This window comes from Cariama cristata, unplaced genomic scaffold (genome assembly GCF_000690535.1).
Source record: "Cariama cristata isolate BGI_N322 unplaced genomic scaffold, ASM69053v1 scaffold5925, whole genome shotgun sequence".
Lineage (NCBI taxonomy): Eukaryota > Metazoa > Chordata > Aves > Cariamiformes > Cariamidae > Cariama > Cariama cristata.
Window position 1 is genome coordinate 26204 of NW_009618035.1, and position 19441 is coordinate 45644.

General features: G+C 37.1%; 1 protein-coding gene across 1 annotated transcript in view; it reads left to right on the forward strand.

Moving 5' to 3' along the window:
* Positions 1 to 19441, forward strand: part of LOC104162057 (bromodomain adjacent to zinc finger domain protein 2B-like) — an 84956-nt gene that overhangs the window by 22843 nt on the left and 42672 nt on the right. The window contains 7 exon segments of the mRNA XM_009700697.1: positions 3188 to 3394; positions 4046 to 4444; positions 6837 to 7446; positions 8680 to 8976; positions 11337 to 11397; positions 11942 to 12050; positions 18396 to 18606. Of these exon segments, the coding sequence (XP_009698999.1) occupies positions 3188 to 3394; positions 4046 to 4444; positions 6837 to 7446; positions 8680 to 8976; positions 11337 to 11397; positions 11942 to 12050; positions 18396 to 18606 (1894 nt within the window).

Genomic DNA, 19441 nt, shown 5'->3' on the forward strand with positions numbered 1-19441 from the left:
TTTATACTGGATTGGATAGAAACTTCTCCATCAGGATGAATCCTTTTGTATCCACTAAATGCATGAGTTTAAATTTTCCATATTGTTACATTTTCCTTAAGCTACTAATTTGTCATCCCTTCTTGTGGAATCCTGCTGATCCAACTTCTTTGTATTTTATCTATGTCAAAAGATTCTGTTTGTTTATGAAGTAAAAACTCCTCAGGAAGCAGTTGTGTTTCACAGTGTAGTTAAGCGACTGATTAGTTTTGAAGCATTTGATTGCTTACAAGTTATACCAAATTTTAAGCCAAAATTAGCGGTCCCTTTTCTTACTCAGGGTAGTTCTTTGTGAATCAGACTTATGTGTCGGATGTTGCCTGGCACTTGCTGCCTCCTTTTTCACAAGAATGTTCCTTTCTTGGTATGGTAATTTTCTTATGTTCTTCTCTGCAGTATGAAAGGTAGGTTTGTAAGATACAGCAGCTAACGTATTTTGTAAAGGTAGATGGAAAGCAAAAGTTTTGAAGTGTTGATGAGTGGAAGTAAACAGTATCAGCTAAGTAAACCCATTGACATACTCTTCTTTTTCCAGACTATTACATGCATCTCTTAAGAAGCTGATGTTACGAATATGTATGTCATCAGCATTGTGAATAAACTGGATATTTCTGATTTTAGTATTATTGCAGTGTTTTGGGTATTTCCCTTTTCACGTACAGAGATACATAGAAAACTGTGAAGGGGAAAAACTAGAATAGAATCCTGGAGATGTGATTCCAGGAGGCATTGTTACTTTTACTGCTTCAGATCGTGGTGTTGTCCTTCATTTTATGATCTTAACCTTCATGAAGAAATATTCTGCGTCTGTGCCAAATATTAGATAGGAAGATAGTTAAATATGATGTAAAGGACACCAGCAACGAAACATACAGGACCTACCATAGACTGGCATAGTTAGTTAGATCTGTTATTTTTTAAGTGCCTGCATACATTCAGATCATTGTCCCGCCTGTGAAGTATCAACTGACACCTTTCTGAATTGAGCAGTGAAACAATAAATCCAAAGAAATACACTTAAATTCTTAAGATTTCCTAACAGTGAGGCAATGCACATGGCAGTATGCAGAAGGTATGATGATATGAAGTATAACTGTGTTCATCACAGGAATCGACAGAGAACCTAGTTTAAAGAAAAGATACAGATACCAGCCAGTTTGACAAATAGATGAAATTTAATCCACCTACAGCTTCCACGTTTCATAGCTACTTCACAAAGTAAATGGAATCCCATTGTTGTGGTTTAACCCCAGCGGGCAGCTCAGCCCCATGCAACCGCTCGCTCGCTGCCCCCCACTGAGATGGGGGTGAGAATCAAAGGGCAAACGTGTGAAAACTCAAGGGTGGAGATGAAGGCAGTTTAATAGAGAAGGCAAAAGCTGTATGCACAGGCAAAGCAGAACAAGGAATTCATTCCCCACTTCCCATGGGCAGGCGGGTGTTCAGCCACCTGCAGGAAAGCAGGGCTCCGTCATGTGTAGCGGTGGCTTGAGAAGAAAAATACCTTAATTCTGAACGTCCCCCCCCTTTCCTTCAGACCAGCTTTTATTGCTGAGCACGATGCCATTCGGTCTGGAACATCCCTTTGGCCGGTGGGGGTCAGCTGTCCCGGCCGTGTCCTCTCCCAGCTCCCTGTGCCCCCCCAGCCTCCTCGCTGGTGGGGTGGGGTGAGGAGAGGAGCAGAAAAGGGCTTGAGGCTCTGCAAGCGCTGCTCAGCGGTAATGAAAACATCCCTGAGTTATCAACACTCTCTTGGTCACTATCCAAAACATAGCACCCTAGGAGGTACTGTGAAAAAAATTAACTCCATCCCATCCAAAACCAGTACACCCACTTAGATGTTTTTTTATGTTATCCCACTAATTTAAGTGAATTTCTTCTTCTTCATAAGACAAGGATCTTTGACATGAAATTGCTCTTTCTTTTTAGTCTCTTGATTTATAATACACCTAGGATAAAAATGAGATTGGAAAAGTAAACTTCTGGGGAAAGTTTTGTTAAGAAAGCATATATTTTTAAAGCAGTTTCTCTGATGGTCCTGTCTGCATTATCTCAGATTGCTGCAACTCTTTTGTCCTCCAGTCAGCTGCTTTTGCTGTCCACCTACCTTTCTTTTGACTAATTTTAACCTTAATAATTCCCTCAGTTGACTCCACATCCCCTGTTTAGATGCTATGTAACACTTTGCTGCTGCTGCCTGACATCTGTAATCATTTCACATGTTTCTCTACCTTCCAACATAATTCTGTGAACTCTCTTTAATGATTAAATAAGCTTTAGTGCAGTTACACATAGTTTCATGTGTCGCTCACAGAGCCACCGTCATAACAGTTGAGTCCACGTGTACCTCCTTCAGATGTGTTTGTAAAATACTCGTTTGTTTTAGTTAGCTCCCCAAAAAGCCAACTTTCCTCATCCATTACACTTTAAAATCTGGTCTTGCAGCGTCAACTTTTTGGAGTTCCTGTGTTTTTTACACCTTTCTTCTTTTTCTACGTTCTTGTCTATTGCTTCTTTTACTTTCCCATTCTGGTCTGCAGATTTGTTCTTTCCAGTAATTTAAATATAATATAGTTGTCAGAGTATTGCAGCAAATTTTGGTCCTTTTTTCAGAAGCAAATCCCAGAAACAATTTGAGTGTATTCTTTTCAGCCCTCAAAACCTTGCATTGCTGAACAGCGCATACTGTGAAATTACCCTTAAGTAATGTAGTTAAATTAATGTCTCGCTGAAACATATTAGTGAATCTAATATGTATTATTCTTTCTATGTTAGTTTGCAATAAAGCTTTTGATTTTAAATTTTTTTGGAAGCAGTATACTTTGTAGAGGTGTGCTAGACTGAATTCCAAGCTGATTTTCTAGGTCTAAGTTTGATACATTGCTTTGAAATGTAGCAATGCTAACTGTTCTGCCAGTGCATGTGGTCAGAAAAATACATTAGCGGAACCTTGTGACCAGTTTTTCATTTTCGTCATCTTGTAAAGCACTTCTTTAGTCTTCTGCAAAGACAATCAGTTGTGTTCAAGGGTGGCAGATCGCTTTACTCCAAAGTCTTACTGTTTTTTGTTTTAAAGATTGTGCATAATAGTAAGATGATGTAACAGATTAAAGCTGAACCATTAATAGAGCACTCGTCTTCCTGGTAGAAGCCCAGAAAAAAAGCAGTGGAAAGCTCTAGTAACAGTGACAGTGATTCGGGCTCCTCTTCAGACACCTCAAGTGAAGGCATAAGTAGTAGTGACTCTGATGATCTCGAGGAGGATGAAGAGGAGGAGGAGGACCAGAGTGCTGAAGAGAGTGAAGATGATGAATCTGATTCTGAAAATGAAGCACATCACAAAACCAAGAACAAGGTATGACACCTCGCTCTGCTGCTGACAATCTTGTCGCTGAAAGCTGTTTGTGAATAATTGACCAGTTCATGTTTGTACTGGTGATCAATTATTTAACTACACGTCAACGAATGCTAAGAATACTCTTTTTGGTTTTGCTTCAGGGTTTTCTGGGGGTTTTTTGCATGTGTGTGTTTTGTTGTTCTTTATGGGCTAGGAATTTAACAGTTGGTAGACTTATTTTTGTCATAAAGTGGGAAATAAAAAGAATTTAAGTGCTGTGTGCTGCTAGTATGTTGGAAATATATCTTTCTATGGATATCACTTTGGCAGTTGCTTTTTCATAGTAGAGCGGTTACTTTTCCTGGTAGTCAATAGAATAACAAGATTGGAATCTTGGATATCCTATTAGGTTTACAGTCAAAAATACATTTAAAAACAACCACAGTTTAGTACTCCTCCTCTACTAAGCATTGTCTTCACTTGCTGAAACTATCTGGGGAAAAATAAACCTTAAACAATAAATATATGACAGGATTGATTTTAAAATTAGTATTGTTTATCCTCTGCCAAGAATAGCATAATTGTTTCATGGGGGCTGATGATGCACTTTTTCTTTGAAAGGATATTTAACTGATCTAATATGAACAGTCAAAAATGTGTATTTTGCAGGTGCTAATGCATAGTGGTGTAACAGATATGAAAACTGATGGACAAAAACCACACGAAAAGTCCCAAGAGAAAGCAGCACACCAGCAGATACCTCTTGTGTCTGATTCCCAGACTCACTCATCATTCCAGTCCCAGCAGAAGCAGCCTCAGGTTTTGTCACAGCAGCTTCCGTTTATTTTCCAAAGCTCTCAGGCAAAGGATGAATCTGTGAACAAACACACGAGTGTAATACAGTCTACGGGATTGGTTCCCAATGTGAAACCTTTGTCTTTGGTACATCAAGCCAAAAAGGAAACCTATTTAAAACTCATAGTTCCTTCCCCTGATCTACTCAAAGCAGGGAATAAAAATACCTCTGAAGAATCTCTCTCTTTGACCAGCGATGTAAGATCAAAACGGGTGAGTGAAAAATCACTGGTTTTTTGGTTATTTGTAACCTGCATTGCCTGCTTAACAAGGTGCAACATTGTACTATGAAGCTCTTTTACATATAATGTTTTAAAATTATATATGTATAATTTCTGAATGATGGAACTTAACAAAATTGTGTGGGTAGTAATATATGTTCTGAACTGTGGTGGTTGGTTTTTTGGGGGGAGTGTGGTTGATTTTTTTTTTGTGTGTGTTTTTGTTTGTTTGTTTTGTGGTGTTTTTTTTTTTAAGGCGCAACAAATATTATGCTTTAATTTTAGAGATGATTCACTATACATTACAAGTGCCCTGAACTATTCCGTAACTTTATCTCAGAGAAGAATCATCTACTTGATGGTGCATGTGTGCATACCCAGATGTATACATGATGTAATCATATACACAGCTTACTGTCAATTAATACCAAACTTGAGTTTCATACTCATCACATAGTGGAACTTCACAGCTCTGCTGAAAGTCAGTGTGCTGGTGAGAGTAATGGGTACAAAGAAAGCAAAGGATTTTGTCATGCACATCTTAAGGAAAATGAGCAGCTAAAATCAACATCAAAATAAGAAAAGTACTCATGGGTAAATTATTTGGCCTGGATATTTTTCCTGTGCTTCTCCTAGTTTCAGTCAGAATACTGATGTAGTACTTTCCATATCTAGCATGTAAGCATGGCTTTACTTTGTTGGATGGTTTTAAATCAAAGTAATTAAAATTACCTATTTTAATCATGATTTTAAACAAAGTTGAAAGCCTTTTTTAAAAAAGTGTTCAGTTTAATCTTGGGTTTTGTTTGCTCTTTAACGACAGAAGGGTATTAATGCACTGATAGCTGTTAAAACTCATGGCCATTGCAGTAAATTTGATCTTCCTTTTTATTGGTCAGGACTCTACTATATGTTTATGTGTGTCTGTCTTAACAGTTCTGTGGCTTACAAATATTCTTTGTAGATTCTCAGTTAATTTGTTTTGTTAATAGTGATTATGGTGACTGGTGATGAATTTTCATAATTTCTATTCAGTTGGATTTGAATGAGGATTAGAAGAAAATAAAAATCTAGCATTTTAGAAATGTTGAGGCTTGATATATGTGTGTGTGTGTTTATATAAACAAATATATTAAAAATATTTACCAAGGCAGATTTCGTTATTAAAAACAAACTTTGCTTTAAACTAAGTAGTATTGGTGAAGAGTTAACTGAACTCTGATTTACAACTAACTCACAGTCCTCAGCAAGGACTGGAAAATATTTTTATCCTGTAGTTTTTGTTCCTAGACCAGAAGAGAAACACTGTTTTTCCTTTCAACTCCTAGTTACTTTGTAAAATTCAAAGAAGCTAGTCATTTACCTGGAATGGTTAAATAAATTATAATTACGAAAACATACATCTTTGCCATTGAAAGAGGCTTCTGCTGTCAAATTTAGGTTATGAGTCTTTAGCTGATGATACATCACCCATTTAGTGATTTGATTTCTTTAAGACTTTTACTAGAAAGATGCACAGTGTGAATACTTATTAAAATAGGTTTTCATAATTTAATATTCAATTTTAAATGTTAGCAACTTCAAGAATATGTTGTATTTGACTTAATATTTAAAAATTGAATTAAAATGTACTGTCTTTATCTATTCTGTTGTTTTTTTCCGTCAAAGATGTTATATTTTCTTTTTCTTTGTAAGAGTCTTGATCCTAAAGGCAGCGTAAGCTTTACATGCATTTCTGAGCCTCTACTGGTTAAGTTTTACCTGAAGAACTTTCAAGTACTACTTTTTCAGAGTTAAAAAACTAGCGTATTGTAGTACTTCTAAGTAATACCTTTTTTACTTTTTTTTTTGGAGAAAATTTTTCTAAGCCAGATGCCTTCTCTCGGTTTTCTGCTAGTATTGTAACCATTAGTATGTGGTATTTACCTTGTGCTTTAAAACAAACAAATTACTAAAGCTAGTTTTACATTCACTAATGAGATTTTTATATGCTGAAATGAGTAAAAAGCGGGATTTTTTTTCTATGCCATTATATGAGTAGTCTGGTTTTTTTAAAATTTCTTCTTTCAAGATGCTTAACATGTTTATGAAAATCACTATCTAGAGCGATGTAGCAAGTGAAAAAGTTTCTCTACGTAGTTTAGATCAGCTTCATCTTGAGTTCGGTTTGTCTTTTCCTACTTAATTTACAGTGGAAATCACGGGAGAGACTTGCGTAACTTGCAGTTACTCTGTAGTTACTCATCTCTTCAGTTGTAGCTAGTACCTACTTCTGACCTACTAAAAATACTTTAGCAGATGTTTAAGATTTCATAGAGTTCACCTACCTGAATACTAAAAGAAAAAATTCCACATTTTATTCCTCTGTCTTCTTATTTCTTTAGGAACAATATAAACAGACATTCCCAGCAGCCCAGCTAAAGAAACAGGAATCATCTAAGAACCTGAAGAAGGTTATTGCAGCTTTGTCAAGCCCCAAACCAACATCTAGTTCACCAGCTCATCAAAAACTCGCATCCTTGGAAAACAACCATTCTAATCCATTCCTGACAAATGCACTTTTAGGTAATCACCAACCCAATGGAGTTATTCAGAGCGTCATCCAGGAGGCTCCTCTTGCACTTACTACGAAACTGAAATCCCAGACCAAGATCAATGAAAGTGTAGCCATTTCTAGTAGTGCCCCCTTTTCTTTGCCAATAAACTTGAGTGCATGCGGGAAAAAAACAACTGGTAACCGGACACCTGTTATGCCCTCTACCTCTCCTGTGTTACCTGGTTCAGGAAAGGATAAAACAGTCAGCAATAATGCAGTAAATGCAGTAAAAACACAACACCGCCTTCATTCTGCAAAACTGGTGGTGGAGCAATTCAGAGGGGTAGACTCAGATGCCCCCAGCAGTAAGGACTCTGACGACTCAAATGATGATGACGACGACGATGAAGATGAGGATGAGGACGATGAAGATGATGATTCTGATGATAGCCAATCAGGTGGTTTAACCTTTTTAATAGGAAAAGCAGAAACTTTACTTTTTGAGTGTTGAAAACATGCATTTTGCACCATATTTTAAAATAGGGGTAGGAAATTTTGGAGCAGCATGGCCCGCACAGTGTCGTACAGATATCCTGGAAAGAAGCATGTGTCTCCCAGTCCCCCATTGTGTGATATTCAGAATGATGTTTTCAGTATTCTGATACTTGGTCATATGGCAAGTATACTTTCAGCTGTCCTGGTAAGATGGCTCCACAGCCTTCTGGAAAGGCTGTCAGAGACCTACCTTCCAGATCAGTCATCCAACCTGCAGCTCCTGTACTCCTTATGTGGCAAGGTGACCAGAAGGGGGATGGAGATGGAGAGAATAGGCTGGTTGAGGGTTAATTATTCTGGCAGGCAGACCCCATCTGCAGAACAGGCTTCCCCAACCAGAGAGGCACTAAACAAAGGCCTTCAGGTTGTCACGAGTGACAAAAAAGCGTGTTTCTAGGCTTCGTTCAGGAGCACAGTAGACAATGAGCAAAATTAGAGAAAAGTACCAGGACAGTTGTAAGGGCAGCAGTGTTCATAGATAGTATTCAGACTACTATTTGAAAGGCTGATATCCCTTGAGTCCAGATCACCTTCATCATTCTCTTTCCCCCTGTCATCCACACACCCTATACTAAACCTCTTTTTTCCTCACAACTGTAGCCTATCTTCAGTTCCTTATCCTGTTTACCCTTTATCTCTAACTCTTCCTTTGCCCAGATTGCCACATTTCCAGTTCTGACACATTTCCCGTTTCTGATGCCCAGTTCCATCGTTTGCTTCCTCTTCATGCTAGATTTCACCACTTCTGAAGTGCCCTTCCTGCGGCAGTGTTCAGCTGCTGCCTGGCTCACAGGGCTTGTCTTAGCTGTAGCTTGTTCTAGGGTAAACAGTCTCGTAAAATACTGCAGCTTCTGTCCGTCATCTCCTCGTGGAGAAACAAAGAATTCATCTGAAACGACAGTGCATTATCATGCAGAATTACTTTACACTGTCATATTTGTAGTAATTTTAAAGTTCAGGTAGTTAATTATAACCTTCTATTTGTACTCAAGAGTTGTTATGAAAAAGAGTTTAAGTCAGAAAAGCTTCTTATTTAAAAAGACAAAAGGCTTTGCAAGTGTTAGAACTTAAATGTATTTGCCATTAGTTATCAAGTCATAATGTGCCTTTTGCCACACTTTTTTTTATTTAAACAGAGTCTGACAGTAATTCTGAGTCAGATACAGAAGGGTCTGAGGATGAAGATGATGAGGATGATAAAGATCAAGATGAATCGGATACAGACACTGAGGGAGAAAAAACTCCACTGAAACTGAATAAAACTTCATCCTCTGTGAAGAGCTCTTCCATTGGTCTTGGAGCTCATTCCACCCCGCTTAATCTCCAAGTGGCAAAGACCCCAAGCTCTGCGCCAGCTGCCTTATGTCCTGAGTCCCAGCCTGCGGTTTTTCTTGGGACAGCACCATCTACTCTTACACCAAGTACACACTGTGGTATCTGAATGTCTTTTGTTAGAGTACAATGTAACATCTAAGTGTCAGTGTGTTGTAAAAGTAGTTATGAAAGTAGTTTAGACACTGGTATCCAGTGATATCTTGACATAAGAAAGAAATTTTTTACAGTAAGAACAATCATTCACTGGAACAACCCCCCCGGGGATGTTGTAGAGGCCCCGTCACCACAGGTTCTCAAGTTGCGGTTGGACAGGGTGCTAGATTATCTCATCTAGGCTCCCTTTAAAGCCTACAAAAGGTTGGACCAAATCATCTTTTAAGGTCCCTACCAACCTGGGCTCTTCTGTGATTCTGTGATCTTTTCATGTGTGTTTGCAATAGACATGGCAATCAATCCGCAGAATTGCAAGTTCTTAAGAGCTGAACATTACACTTAGTCCATGAGAATTTAGCTCATATAATTATTTGAGAGAAGGATGAAATAGTCAGAGTTGATATTTATTACATTGAAACACTTTGTTATTTAGTCTTTGTCATTTACCATTTTATTCTAAACTAATTAGTAATTTCTAATTTCTATGCATTATAGTTTGCACTCTGAATCTTCTATTTCTGCCCCTTCCTCAACAAACTTAGTAACTGTATTTAGTTAAAATAGAACTTTATTCATTATTCTTTCAAAAATCTTAGTGGAATTTATGGATCGTGTGCAAGGAATTATTTTCAAAAGGTTCATGAAAAGTACATTTAGCATCTGTCTGATGTTATATAGTGTTTCTAATCCTTCATTTGGTGACTAATTTGTAAGATTTAGTAATTGCTACTGCTACAAAAAAGAATGCATTTTTGAAAGTCACACTTCTCAGTTTTCATGGTAACAAACGAAATTGCATATTTACTACTTTGAATTAGAAACTTGATACTTAATTAACGTGCAAGTAAGTAGATTCTAAATGGGAACATCCGCTCATAAATATTTTTTTTTATATTTGGATTCAGTGGAATAGAAATTTCATTCCATGTCATCAAGGGCATTAACTTTGAAGCAGTGTAATGCTATCTACTTCATATTTTTTCCCAGAAACAGGCCTATTAATTGCATAGTTTGTAAAAGATTTGCCAAGCATGAGGAGTAATCCAAATTGTTAAAATACAAAGTTAATTTTTTTTCTTGGGAATCTGTGTTGATTTATGATACTTTGAAAAAGCTGATAGCGGATTTTTGTGTGTTTACGGAGGTGGGAGGTAGAATAAATTAATTTTATGTCCTTGTTTTAGGTGTAGGACTTTTTCCTAAAAAGAATCACCGTAATACAATTAAAATATTTTTGTGTCCATTTTACCTAAAGCTGGTCGGTCACTGAAGAGGGCTTGTGTCTCTTCACTGTATCTCTTTTTCACTGGACAAGTAATTTTTTCAATTCACTTATATTTGGACAAGCTGTCTTCCTCCCTCCACTGTGACTACGAGTCAGTCATGTTAGTTTGACTGCAGACGTGTGTCCAAGAAGTTTGGCATCCAAGCACAGGCAGTCCCTCAGGTCTTTATGTAGAGGACTCTTAGCAGGTACTTCCAGATCACGCAGGCATCTCAGTTGGAAACCTGTGCCATTGCACCATATGACACTCCTTCTGGCTGTAAGAGGTTGGAGCGAGTTTCAGCGGTTCATACTCTCTCATGTTGTTTCCAGAAGGAAGAGACATGTCACATTCTTTACACAAGGTCCAAACTACCTTTTTGAGAAGTGCATCCTCCAAAAGTATGTCTGTGTACATAGTTCATGTCCTAGAGTTCTCTCTGAGGCCTGAGAAAAGTGTCAGCGTTTGGCAGTCCGTAAAACCCCGTGTTTGGCAATTGTCTCTGTCACATTATTGATTCAGTCTCTTGACTAGCACCAAACACAACATCTGCTTGAACTTTAAAAAGCTGGGATAATCCTGAAAATTTTATGCATTTGGCAGTTGACCGCAGTCTATACATAGTGCTTTTTGAAGGCTGAGCCTATAATAATGTATGGATTTTTAAAGTAAAGAGTATTTGCCTTTTCATCTTCTGTGCTGAAAAAATTTAAATGTGGTCTAGTATAGAAAAATAGGTATGCAAAGAATTATTTTAGCAATATCTGAGAGTGCCAAACAAGGCAAGCAGTTCAGTATGGCATAATTAGGTTTTCTTCTGTTTACAATTTTAGAATAAGAGGTTAAAGGAAACTTAGAGGAAAATGTATTTCAAAAGGAGAATAGTTACATTAGTTTTCTTGATACTTGAGGCATGTAATGGCTAGAATGTAAAAATTATTTATCTATTCGTTTGGGGATATGAGGATAAAAAGTATATTTTAGGAACATACTTTAATTTTGTAAATTCTCTTAGATGTTAATCAGAAATTCTGTTTTAGGTATTTCAAAAAGACGAAGAGTAACAGATGAACGGGAGCTGCGTGTTCCTCTTGAATATGGGTAGGTTATGTATATACTCAATATTCCTTAAAGGGAGATAATACCTTCAAAAGTCAGTTAGTAAAGAAATGACAGTTTAAAAAATTTTGAGGCTGAATGATAAGGAAAGGGCTTCAGCGATTTTGATTTCCAACTCACCGTGACCGTGGATCTCTTTAAAAGTGTCAGTATATTTCATGTGTTGATTTTTGTGCATCGAATTTGCTCTTTTGCAAACATGACCTGTATCTTGGTGGTTTTGCAACTGGAAATTATTCCTGATGGTTAGATCTGAGCCAGTATAGAGTCCAAATAACTCCCTATAATATAGTTCTAAGCCCTTTAAAATCTTGTGGTATGTAAGTAGCTTGGCATAAATCCATATATAGTCAGAGTCTGGACAAACTACATAATAACAATTTCTAATTTTGCCTATTTGATTTGTGATACTCTTGTCACATTTTAGGTATGTACCTTTTTCCTTTTATGTAAAAATCTTAAAAGGACATGAAGTACTCGTTTTTTAAAAAGTGGTGTTGTATGCAACTATTTCATATTACTCTAGCTGGCAAAGAGAAACCCGAATAAGAAACTTTGGTGGTCGTCTTCAAGGAGAAGTAGCATATTTTGCACCTTGTGGAAAGAAGCTGAGACAGTATCCTGAAGTAGTAAAGGTACATTCCTTTTTAAAACTTCTGTGTTCTAATGATACTAAGCATGCTTGCAATTAAAAAATGCCAATTTTTTCCCTCCAATAAAGACACTTATTTCAAAATATCCTGTGATGCGAGACATAATGTATGTCAGTCTGTTACTGATTTGATCTCCTATAAATGCATATGCCTTTGATAGAATATGCAAAACATTACACTCACAAAGTTAGCTGTACATCAAAGCTGGGTTGTAATTATTTACAAGCTGAAGTGGAAAAATATGTGATTTTTTCAGTATCTCAGCAGAAATGGAATAATGGATATCTCAAGGGACAATTTCAGCTTCAGTGCAAAAATAGGAGTGGGTGACTTCTATGAAGCCAGAGATGGACCGCAGGTATCCACTTTTTAAAAAGTAAATCTTTGATCCAAGGAACATTAACTTAAATTTAGGTGAAGTAATTTTTGCTACAATCTGAAGCATTGCCTGTGTTTTAGCTCATACTTTCTAAAATTGTGCGTATTTCTTAATAGTAGTTTTATTGAGATGCTGAGAGTTTGATCCTGGGCAGTGTTTAAAATCGCTCCTCTCAGTGATTTTATTAGGAGGTTGCAGGAGTCCAACATGCCTTATGATCAGCTCTGAGCCTAGTTTTGTCTGGTACAAAATAACTCTGAGCTACGTATTTTATCTTTGTCAGTGTTCAGATATTTCTGACTAAAGCTCTGTTTCTTCCTTTACTGTATAAACCTAATATTGATAGTAATTTATGTGTATGCGTTAAATCACACTCTTTTCATGTATTCATGTGCATAACATATATAAAATAGTGTTTAAATACCAGTGTTCCTGTATTGAGAATACTGTCTGAGCTTCCTGAAGGATGAGATTTTTTACAGGAAGGAATGCTGAGTTGTTCCAGTTATACTTTACGGTGGTAGAATTCTTAGGCTTTGTGTAGATAAACCACACCAGGATAAGTAAAATCAGAATTTTAAGGAAATGAATACTATGTTTGTGCCATGCTGTGTTACTGTATTTTGGTCCTGTTGCCATTTGTTCAGGATGTGCATGAAAGTTTTTGGACTGTTGTGTATTTGGTTCTTTAAAAGCTAAGGATCCTGGCTGTGTTACTACAGGAATGTGGACAGACATCACGCTCTCAGCAGTCTTGAAGTCACACTCTAGTTAAGCCTTATGTCCTTGTGATACCCTGTAGAAATACGTAACGTTTACATAGTGTGAATTTGAAAGCAATAAAGACTGTGTTCATAGTAAGCAGCTACTTCTAGGTGGTGCTTCCTGATTCCTGGCTTAGAGAGTAAAGCATTGCTAAACTCTCTTTATGTTTGGCCTTCATAAAACAACAATTACAAGTTAATTTAGTTAATGAACATCATTATGTACCTGAATGGCTTTATTGAAATAATTCCTTATGTTGTGAACATAATGTAATGCCGGGTTATCTTCTCTCTTCTTACCCTGTTACTTTTTTTGTATCTGTTGCCTGTATTACTTCATTAGTCTTGTCCCCTTCTCTGATTATCTCTTTCTTCTCCCTTTAATTCATGAGATGATTTGCAGATTTTGCCCTTTGATACTATTAACACTTCAGAATGAAGGTATCAGGAAGGGCAGGTTTCTATAGGCAATATGAAGATTAAGTTGCTGTACATCTCACTGTAGTTTCTACTTGTGTAGTTTGTGGTAGGTTCCATTGAGAGTTGGTCAGACAAAGGAAAAGTTTTCTTGTTAACAAAAAAAAAAGGGACGAAGGGCAGCTGTTTCAGATGTGCTAAAATGTATTTACATTTTATGTATGAGATTCTGAATGAGAAGATTGTAATGTAAACAGTTGAGCTACACTCAGGCTGATAATGTGCATGTAGTAAAACTGTATGTGAAACTGATACTTCATGAAGAGAATTTGCACCCTTTTTACTGAAATTTTTTGAGTTGTCCAGCTTAAAAACAGTATGTGATAATCATATCTTCATGGATGTCTGGAGGTAATTCTAGGAATTTAATTTCTGCTTTTGCTGTAATTGCCATTATTCTGTATAGCCTTTCATGGTTACTCTTCCCTTTCTTCATTACGTATTTCTGTCATCTTTTGAGACATGCAGCATGTATCCAAAGTGATTGGGTCAGTTTCACAAAGCTCAAAGATGGAAGAAGAAGCGAAGAAAATTATCTAAGGGCTGAATCAGTTATATTGAAGAATTACCTATAGCAAGCCAAAAATATATGGATTACCTGCTTCTGGTAGCGCCTGTGTTTCTCTCTCCTAGTGCACAAGCAACCAGATACTGTGAGTTAACAGGGATTAACTGCTTTAACAGAGAATCATGTCTGGCAGAGTGGGACATGAAATAGTAGGGCTAGAGGAATGTTTTAAGTTTGGCAGATGTGGAAATTCAGTGACAGGACGTGGAGGCTTTAAACTGCTGTGGTTTAGAAAGATTAGTGTGAATATGATTTTTGGGGTGATGGAGAGGTCCTTATGAATTCAAGTAATATGGATAGGAATACTGCATCAAGTAGTAGGTGGAAGAGAGTGTTGTGGAGTGATACTGAACTGTGCCCTAAGATTGCATCTTTCTGGCTTTGATTAATACATAACAGCAAGAGTATCCATCACAGACCCACAGAATGGTTGAGGTTGGAAGGGACCTCTGGAGGTCACCTTGTCCAAACCCCCCTGACTCCAGAAGGGTCACCTAGAGCCAGTTACCCAGGACCGTGTCCAGACAGCTGTTGAAGATCTCAAAGGCGGGAGACTCCACAACCTCCCTGGGCCACCTGTTCCAGTTCTCAGTCACCATCATGGTGACAAAGTGTTCCCCGATGTTCAGAGGGAACCTCCCGTGTTTCAGTTTGTGCCTGTTGCCCCTTCACCTGTCGCTGGGCACCCCTGAAAAGAGCCATGCTTCATCCTTTTTGCACCCTACCCCCAGCTGTTTGTACACCTTGGTGAGGTCCCCCTGAGCCGCCTTTTCTCCAGACTCAACAGTCCCAGCCCTCTCAGCCCTTCCCTTCGCAGGGTCATTATGTAGTGAGAGAAAACTTGACTCTTCATTCAGGTCGATTCAGATCCATCTTAGTTGAAGTATCGATAAGGGCAAAATACAGATTATTTTTTTTTAACCTGGATATTAGCTCTCTGAGAGTAATTGTTAAGTCATGGTAAACATGGCATGCACTTTTCTTCCCAATAAGATTTTGCATAAAGCTGTGAAAATAATGTTTTGCCTTTTTTTTCCCCCAATGAGTCTGAATGCTTACCTAAGAAGGCAGCTGAATTCAGGAACAGGAAAGGTGGGAAGTGCTTAAAGTACTTTTTCCCATCTCCTTAGTGTGAAGTAATTCCTATGTACATTAATCTTTTTCAGAGTATCTGTTTGTGATGCTGCCTCAGAACAAGTGCAGTACATCTCTATAAGGTGTGAAGTCTACCTCTTTTAAGCCAATTCTTAAGCTTACTGTCATTTACTTAAAAGACTTACTCTGTACATAAGCATTTAGAAGTCTAAAATGTTTATTGGAGGCGCAACAGCAATACCATCTAGAACAGCCAACTACAAAATCAACTGTCATACACGTTTGTATTGTAGTAGTAATCATTTACTTCCTTGTCTAGAAACTGGAATTTAGAATGTTCGTCCTGTTCTAAATTCTACAGTTCAGTTTAGAAAGCTTTGTTGTTAACTTTTTCTCACAAATCTAAACTGAAATTAATGAGCATGTCTGCTTCTTGCAAAGCGCCTATGGTTTTGTTCATTAGTTTGGTTAACAGGCTTTGAGCTTGGTTCAGCTTCCACGCAGAGTCATCTGGTGCCTTTTTGGCAAATGTCCTGATTACAGTACAATATTGCAATAGATCGTAGATGCTTGAAGGTGAGAAAATTGAATTAAGTTCTTATTTTGATTAGTTTCAACAATAAAACACAACATTTCGTGGTATTATTCTTGTTTTTTCTCTAATGTTTGTGTAGTGAAGCTTAGATTTTATGGAAGCCCTTGATTCTCCTATGTTGGGGCACAACCCCTGTATTTTTTTCTTTGGAATATTGAAAATTCACGGCATATCAGACTGCACATTCTGTTAGTAGAATTGTATTTTGAGTCAGATTTTAAAAGATACCTGAGCACAAAATATAGATGGTCAATTAACCCCTACTTTTAACTCTTAATCGATATGTCCTGGATTATTTTTGTCTTGTCCTCTCTTAAACTTGTGGAAACTTGTTGCATCCACAGTGTCCTTTGGCAGGACATCAAACAGTCTTCTCCCCATTCCTTGAAATGCCATCTCCTTCTGCTAGCTTCATTTGATGATGATACAGTTTCTCTTTTGGGAGGCATTGGGAAAATGGAATATACATCCATGATCTCTGGCATTAATTATCTTCTTAGACCTCTATCTTTCTTTTCCGCATATTTGTTATCCTTAGTATCATTAACTGTAGAAAACACAAATACAGAGCAAGAGCAATCTCCATTGCAGGATCTAAGGTACTTCTTGAACTATGGCTGCCTCTCCTCCTTTTCGTTGAATTCTATTTTGTGTTTTTTTCTTCTGGCACTTGCAGTTTATACGATAAGATTTCCTAGGTTGGAGGTTGGTGTAGGTGGTAAGTACATTATTAAATCTAGCTTACGTTGCTCAACAGACTGAACCTGTGATAAATTGTAAGTCAGGTACTAGACAATGAAAAGAAAGTGTATGCCTAAGTAGTACTCTTAAAGAGAGAAAATGAATTAACTTCTGTTTAAGTGGTAGAGGTAACTATTTTGGATTAAAAAGTCCTTAGTGATGATGCATTGTACACATAGTGATGTGGCCATGATTCTGAACAGCTTGTTTTTAGGAACATAGCTGATAACAAAACCTTTTGGAATATCCTTAAACTAAGTGTGAGATATACTCTTGGGATGGTCTTAACTGGGAGTGATTCAGACTTAAAAAAAGGTATCTTTGCAGATACTGATAGCGTCCTTGGAATATGAATGTTTCATTAGCAAAATGCCGTTTCTTTTGTCCAATCTTATGCTAAACATTTGTAATTGCAAAGAATGAGCAGGAAGAATTAAAGATAAATTGTCAGAATAAGCTAATAAAAATGTATTTTATGATACAGCAAATTTGATTTCAGTATTTATGTACATATAAAGGTGAAAACTTTGGTGATGCAAGTGTATTTTTTCTGAACATATACTTCATTAATGTGTGTTACCACACATTACTTGCTTTAGCAGACATTTTCAAAATCTTTGACAAACCTTTTCAAGGCAAATTACAGAGTAGTCCGGAAGGATACTTGACTTACATTTTTTTAATTCCTCCCTGCATTTTTCAAAAACTTGGGAAAATGGTAAAAGATGTTACAATTTTGAAATCCTCATGTTCAGTCGAACAGGATCGGATAGACTGTGCTCCTGTTGTGCTCAGTAGATGCAATAAACTCTACTTTTTCTCAGTTAAAGTAAAGGTATTCCTATGTGAGGACGAACTTTAGTATTTGTATTAACACAGTATTTCAGTGTTTGTTTTTGAGATTCCACAAAAAACTAGTAGTAATAGTGCAAGAAAGGGTTGAATGTATTGCTGCATACTTTGTTCACTTAGAGAATATAATTAGCAGAACTTTTAGTTCAGATAGATGGATTCTTAGAAGTTACAAACTTTTGATTGCTTCAGGTTGGCACAGAAACTAATTTTCTTGCAGTGGATGGGAGGAGAACTAAATTGTACTAATTAAGACTTCAAGATTAAAATGAGTCTGTGTGTTTTCAACTCAGTTGTTGAGATCTACAACACCCCAGAAAGCAACATTTGGAAACACACTACTGCATTTGCTTGTTACGTATGTCAGAATTTCTATGAACACTAACAGTTGAAAGACAGTGACTTGTGGCGTGACACATTTTTTTCATTCACGTTGAGCAGTGGATTCTGTGAAAGCAGAGTAGTTATTTTTGAGTTTACGTAAGAAGGAAGAATCTATTTTGCGTTTTAAAAAGGGTTAGGCAATAAGCAATTAAAAATGACACAGTAGCGGCATTACCTGCTGGATAATAACTGTATATGTCACTGAGTAGTCTTCAAAAATCTAGCACGGTAGTACAATTTACAAAAGTTCTTAATGATAAGCTCTCAGCATGTAGCTTCTGTGCATCATCAAAACATTGTACTACGCAAATAGTACATCACAGCTCTCACGTATTTTGTATATATAACTTATTTTTAAAAACCCCAGCATATAGATCTCTTGCTTTTCATGTTCTCAGGTGTCTTAGATTTATTTTTCCTTTTTTTTAATCTGTGTTTATAATACGTGTCTGTGAAATATGTCGATTAAAAGGGTGTGCAGTGGTGTCTTCTGAAGGAAGAGGAAGTCGTTCCCTGTATCAGAGCTATGGAAGGGCGTAGAGGACGACCACCAAATCCAGACAGACAGCACTCTAGAGAGGAGTCTAGAATGAGACGACGCAAAGGTCGACCTCCGAATGTTGGTAGCACTGAATTTCTAGACAACACCGATGCAAAGCTTTTAAGAAAGCTCCAGGCTCAAGGTAAGAAGTGTGTTATTGTTTTCACGAACAGAGGGTATCATTATATAGAGAGTTAATGTCTTTTCTGAGGAGAAGTGATGTCTTACAATATACAACATTTTATTGTGGAAATTTGTCACATGCTTTTGTTGAAGCCTTTTTCAAGATCAGTAAATGTGTGTGTGATTCAAGGGAAGAAATGTCTTTGTAAATGCGTGTGTAAGGGCTTACTCTATTTAGGTTTAGAAAATTTTAAAAAGCAGACATCCAGTAATCCAGTTACCACTGACGTATTTTTTAAATTGGCAAAAATTAGCAGGTCTTTGTTTTCCCCCGTAACAACTCAAACAACAGTGGACTTGGAAATTGAAATTGAGAACCACTGAAGTTTGCATTTCTGTGAAGCTTTTGGCTGTTCCAGGGAAAATGCTTTTCTTGTGAAATCTTTGAGAATGACAAGATTTAAATGTCTGTAAAGTTGAATGGGATCCTATAATAAGTAGTACCAATGTTGACAGTAGAACTTTTGTGATATCAAGTACTACTATATCAAAAACACGAGAGTCTCATTTTAAATAAACATCAGGTACATGACTTTTAAATTTCAATTCTTTAGTCCATAACTGTATCATATTTTCTGAATAAATTAAATCTGGAAGAAATTAAAATTGGAACTAAATCTGGCAAGAGATGTCAAAGACAAGAAGGGCTTCTTCTACAAATACATCAGCAGCAGAAGGAAGGCTAGGGAAAACATGGACCCACTGTTGAACGAGGTGGGTACCCTGGTGACAGAAGATACAGAGAAGGCGCAGTTACTGAGTGCCTTCTTCACTTCAGCCTTTACAGCTAAGGC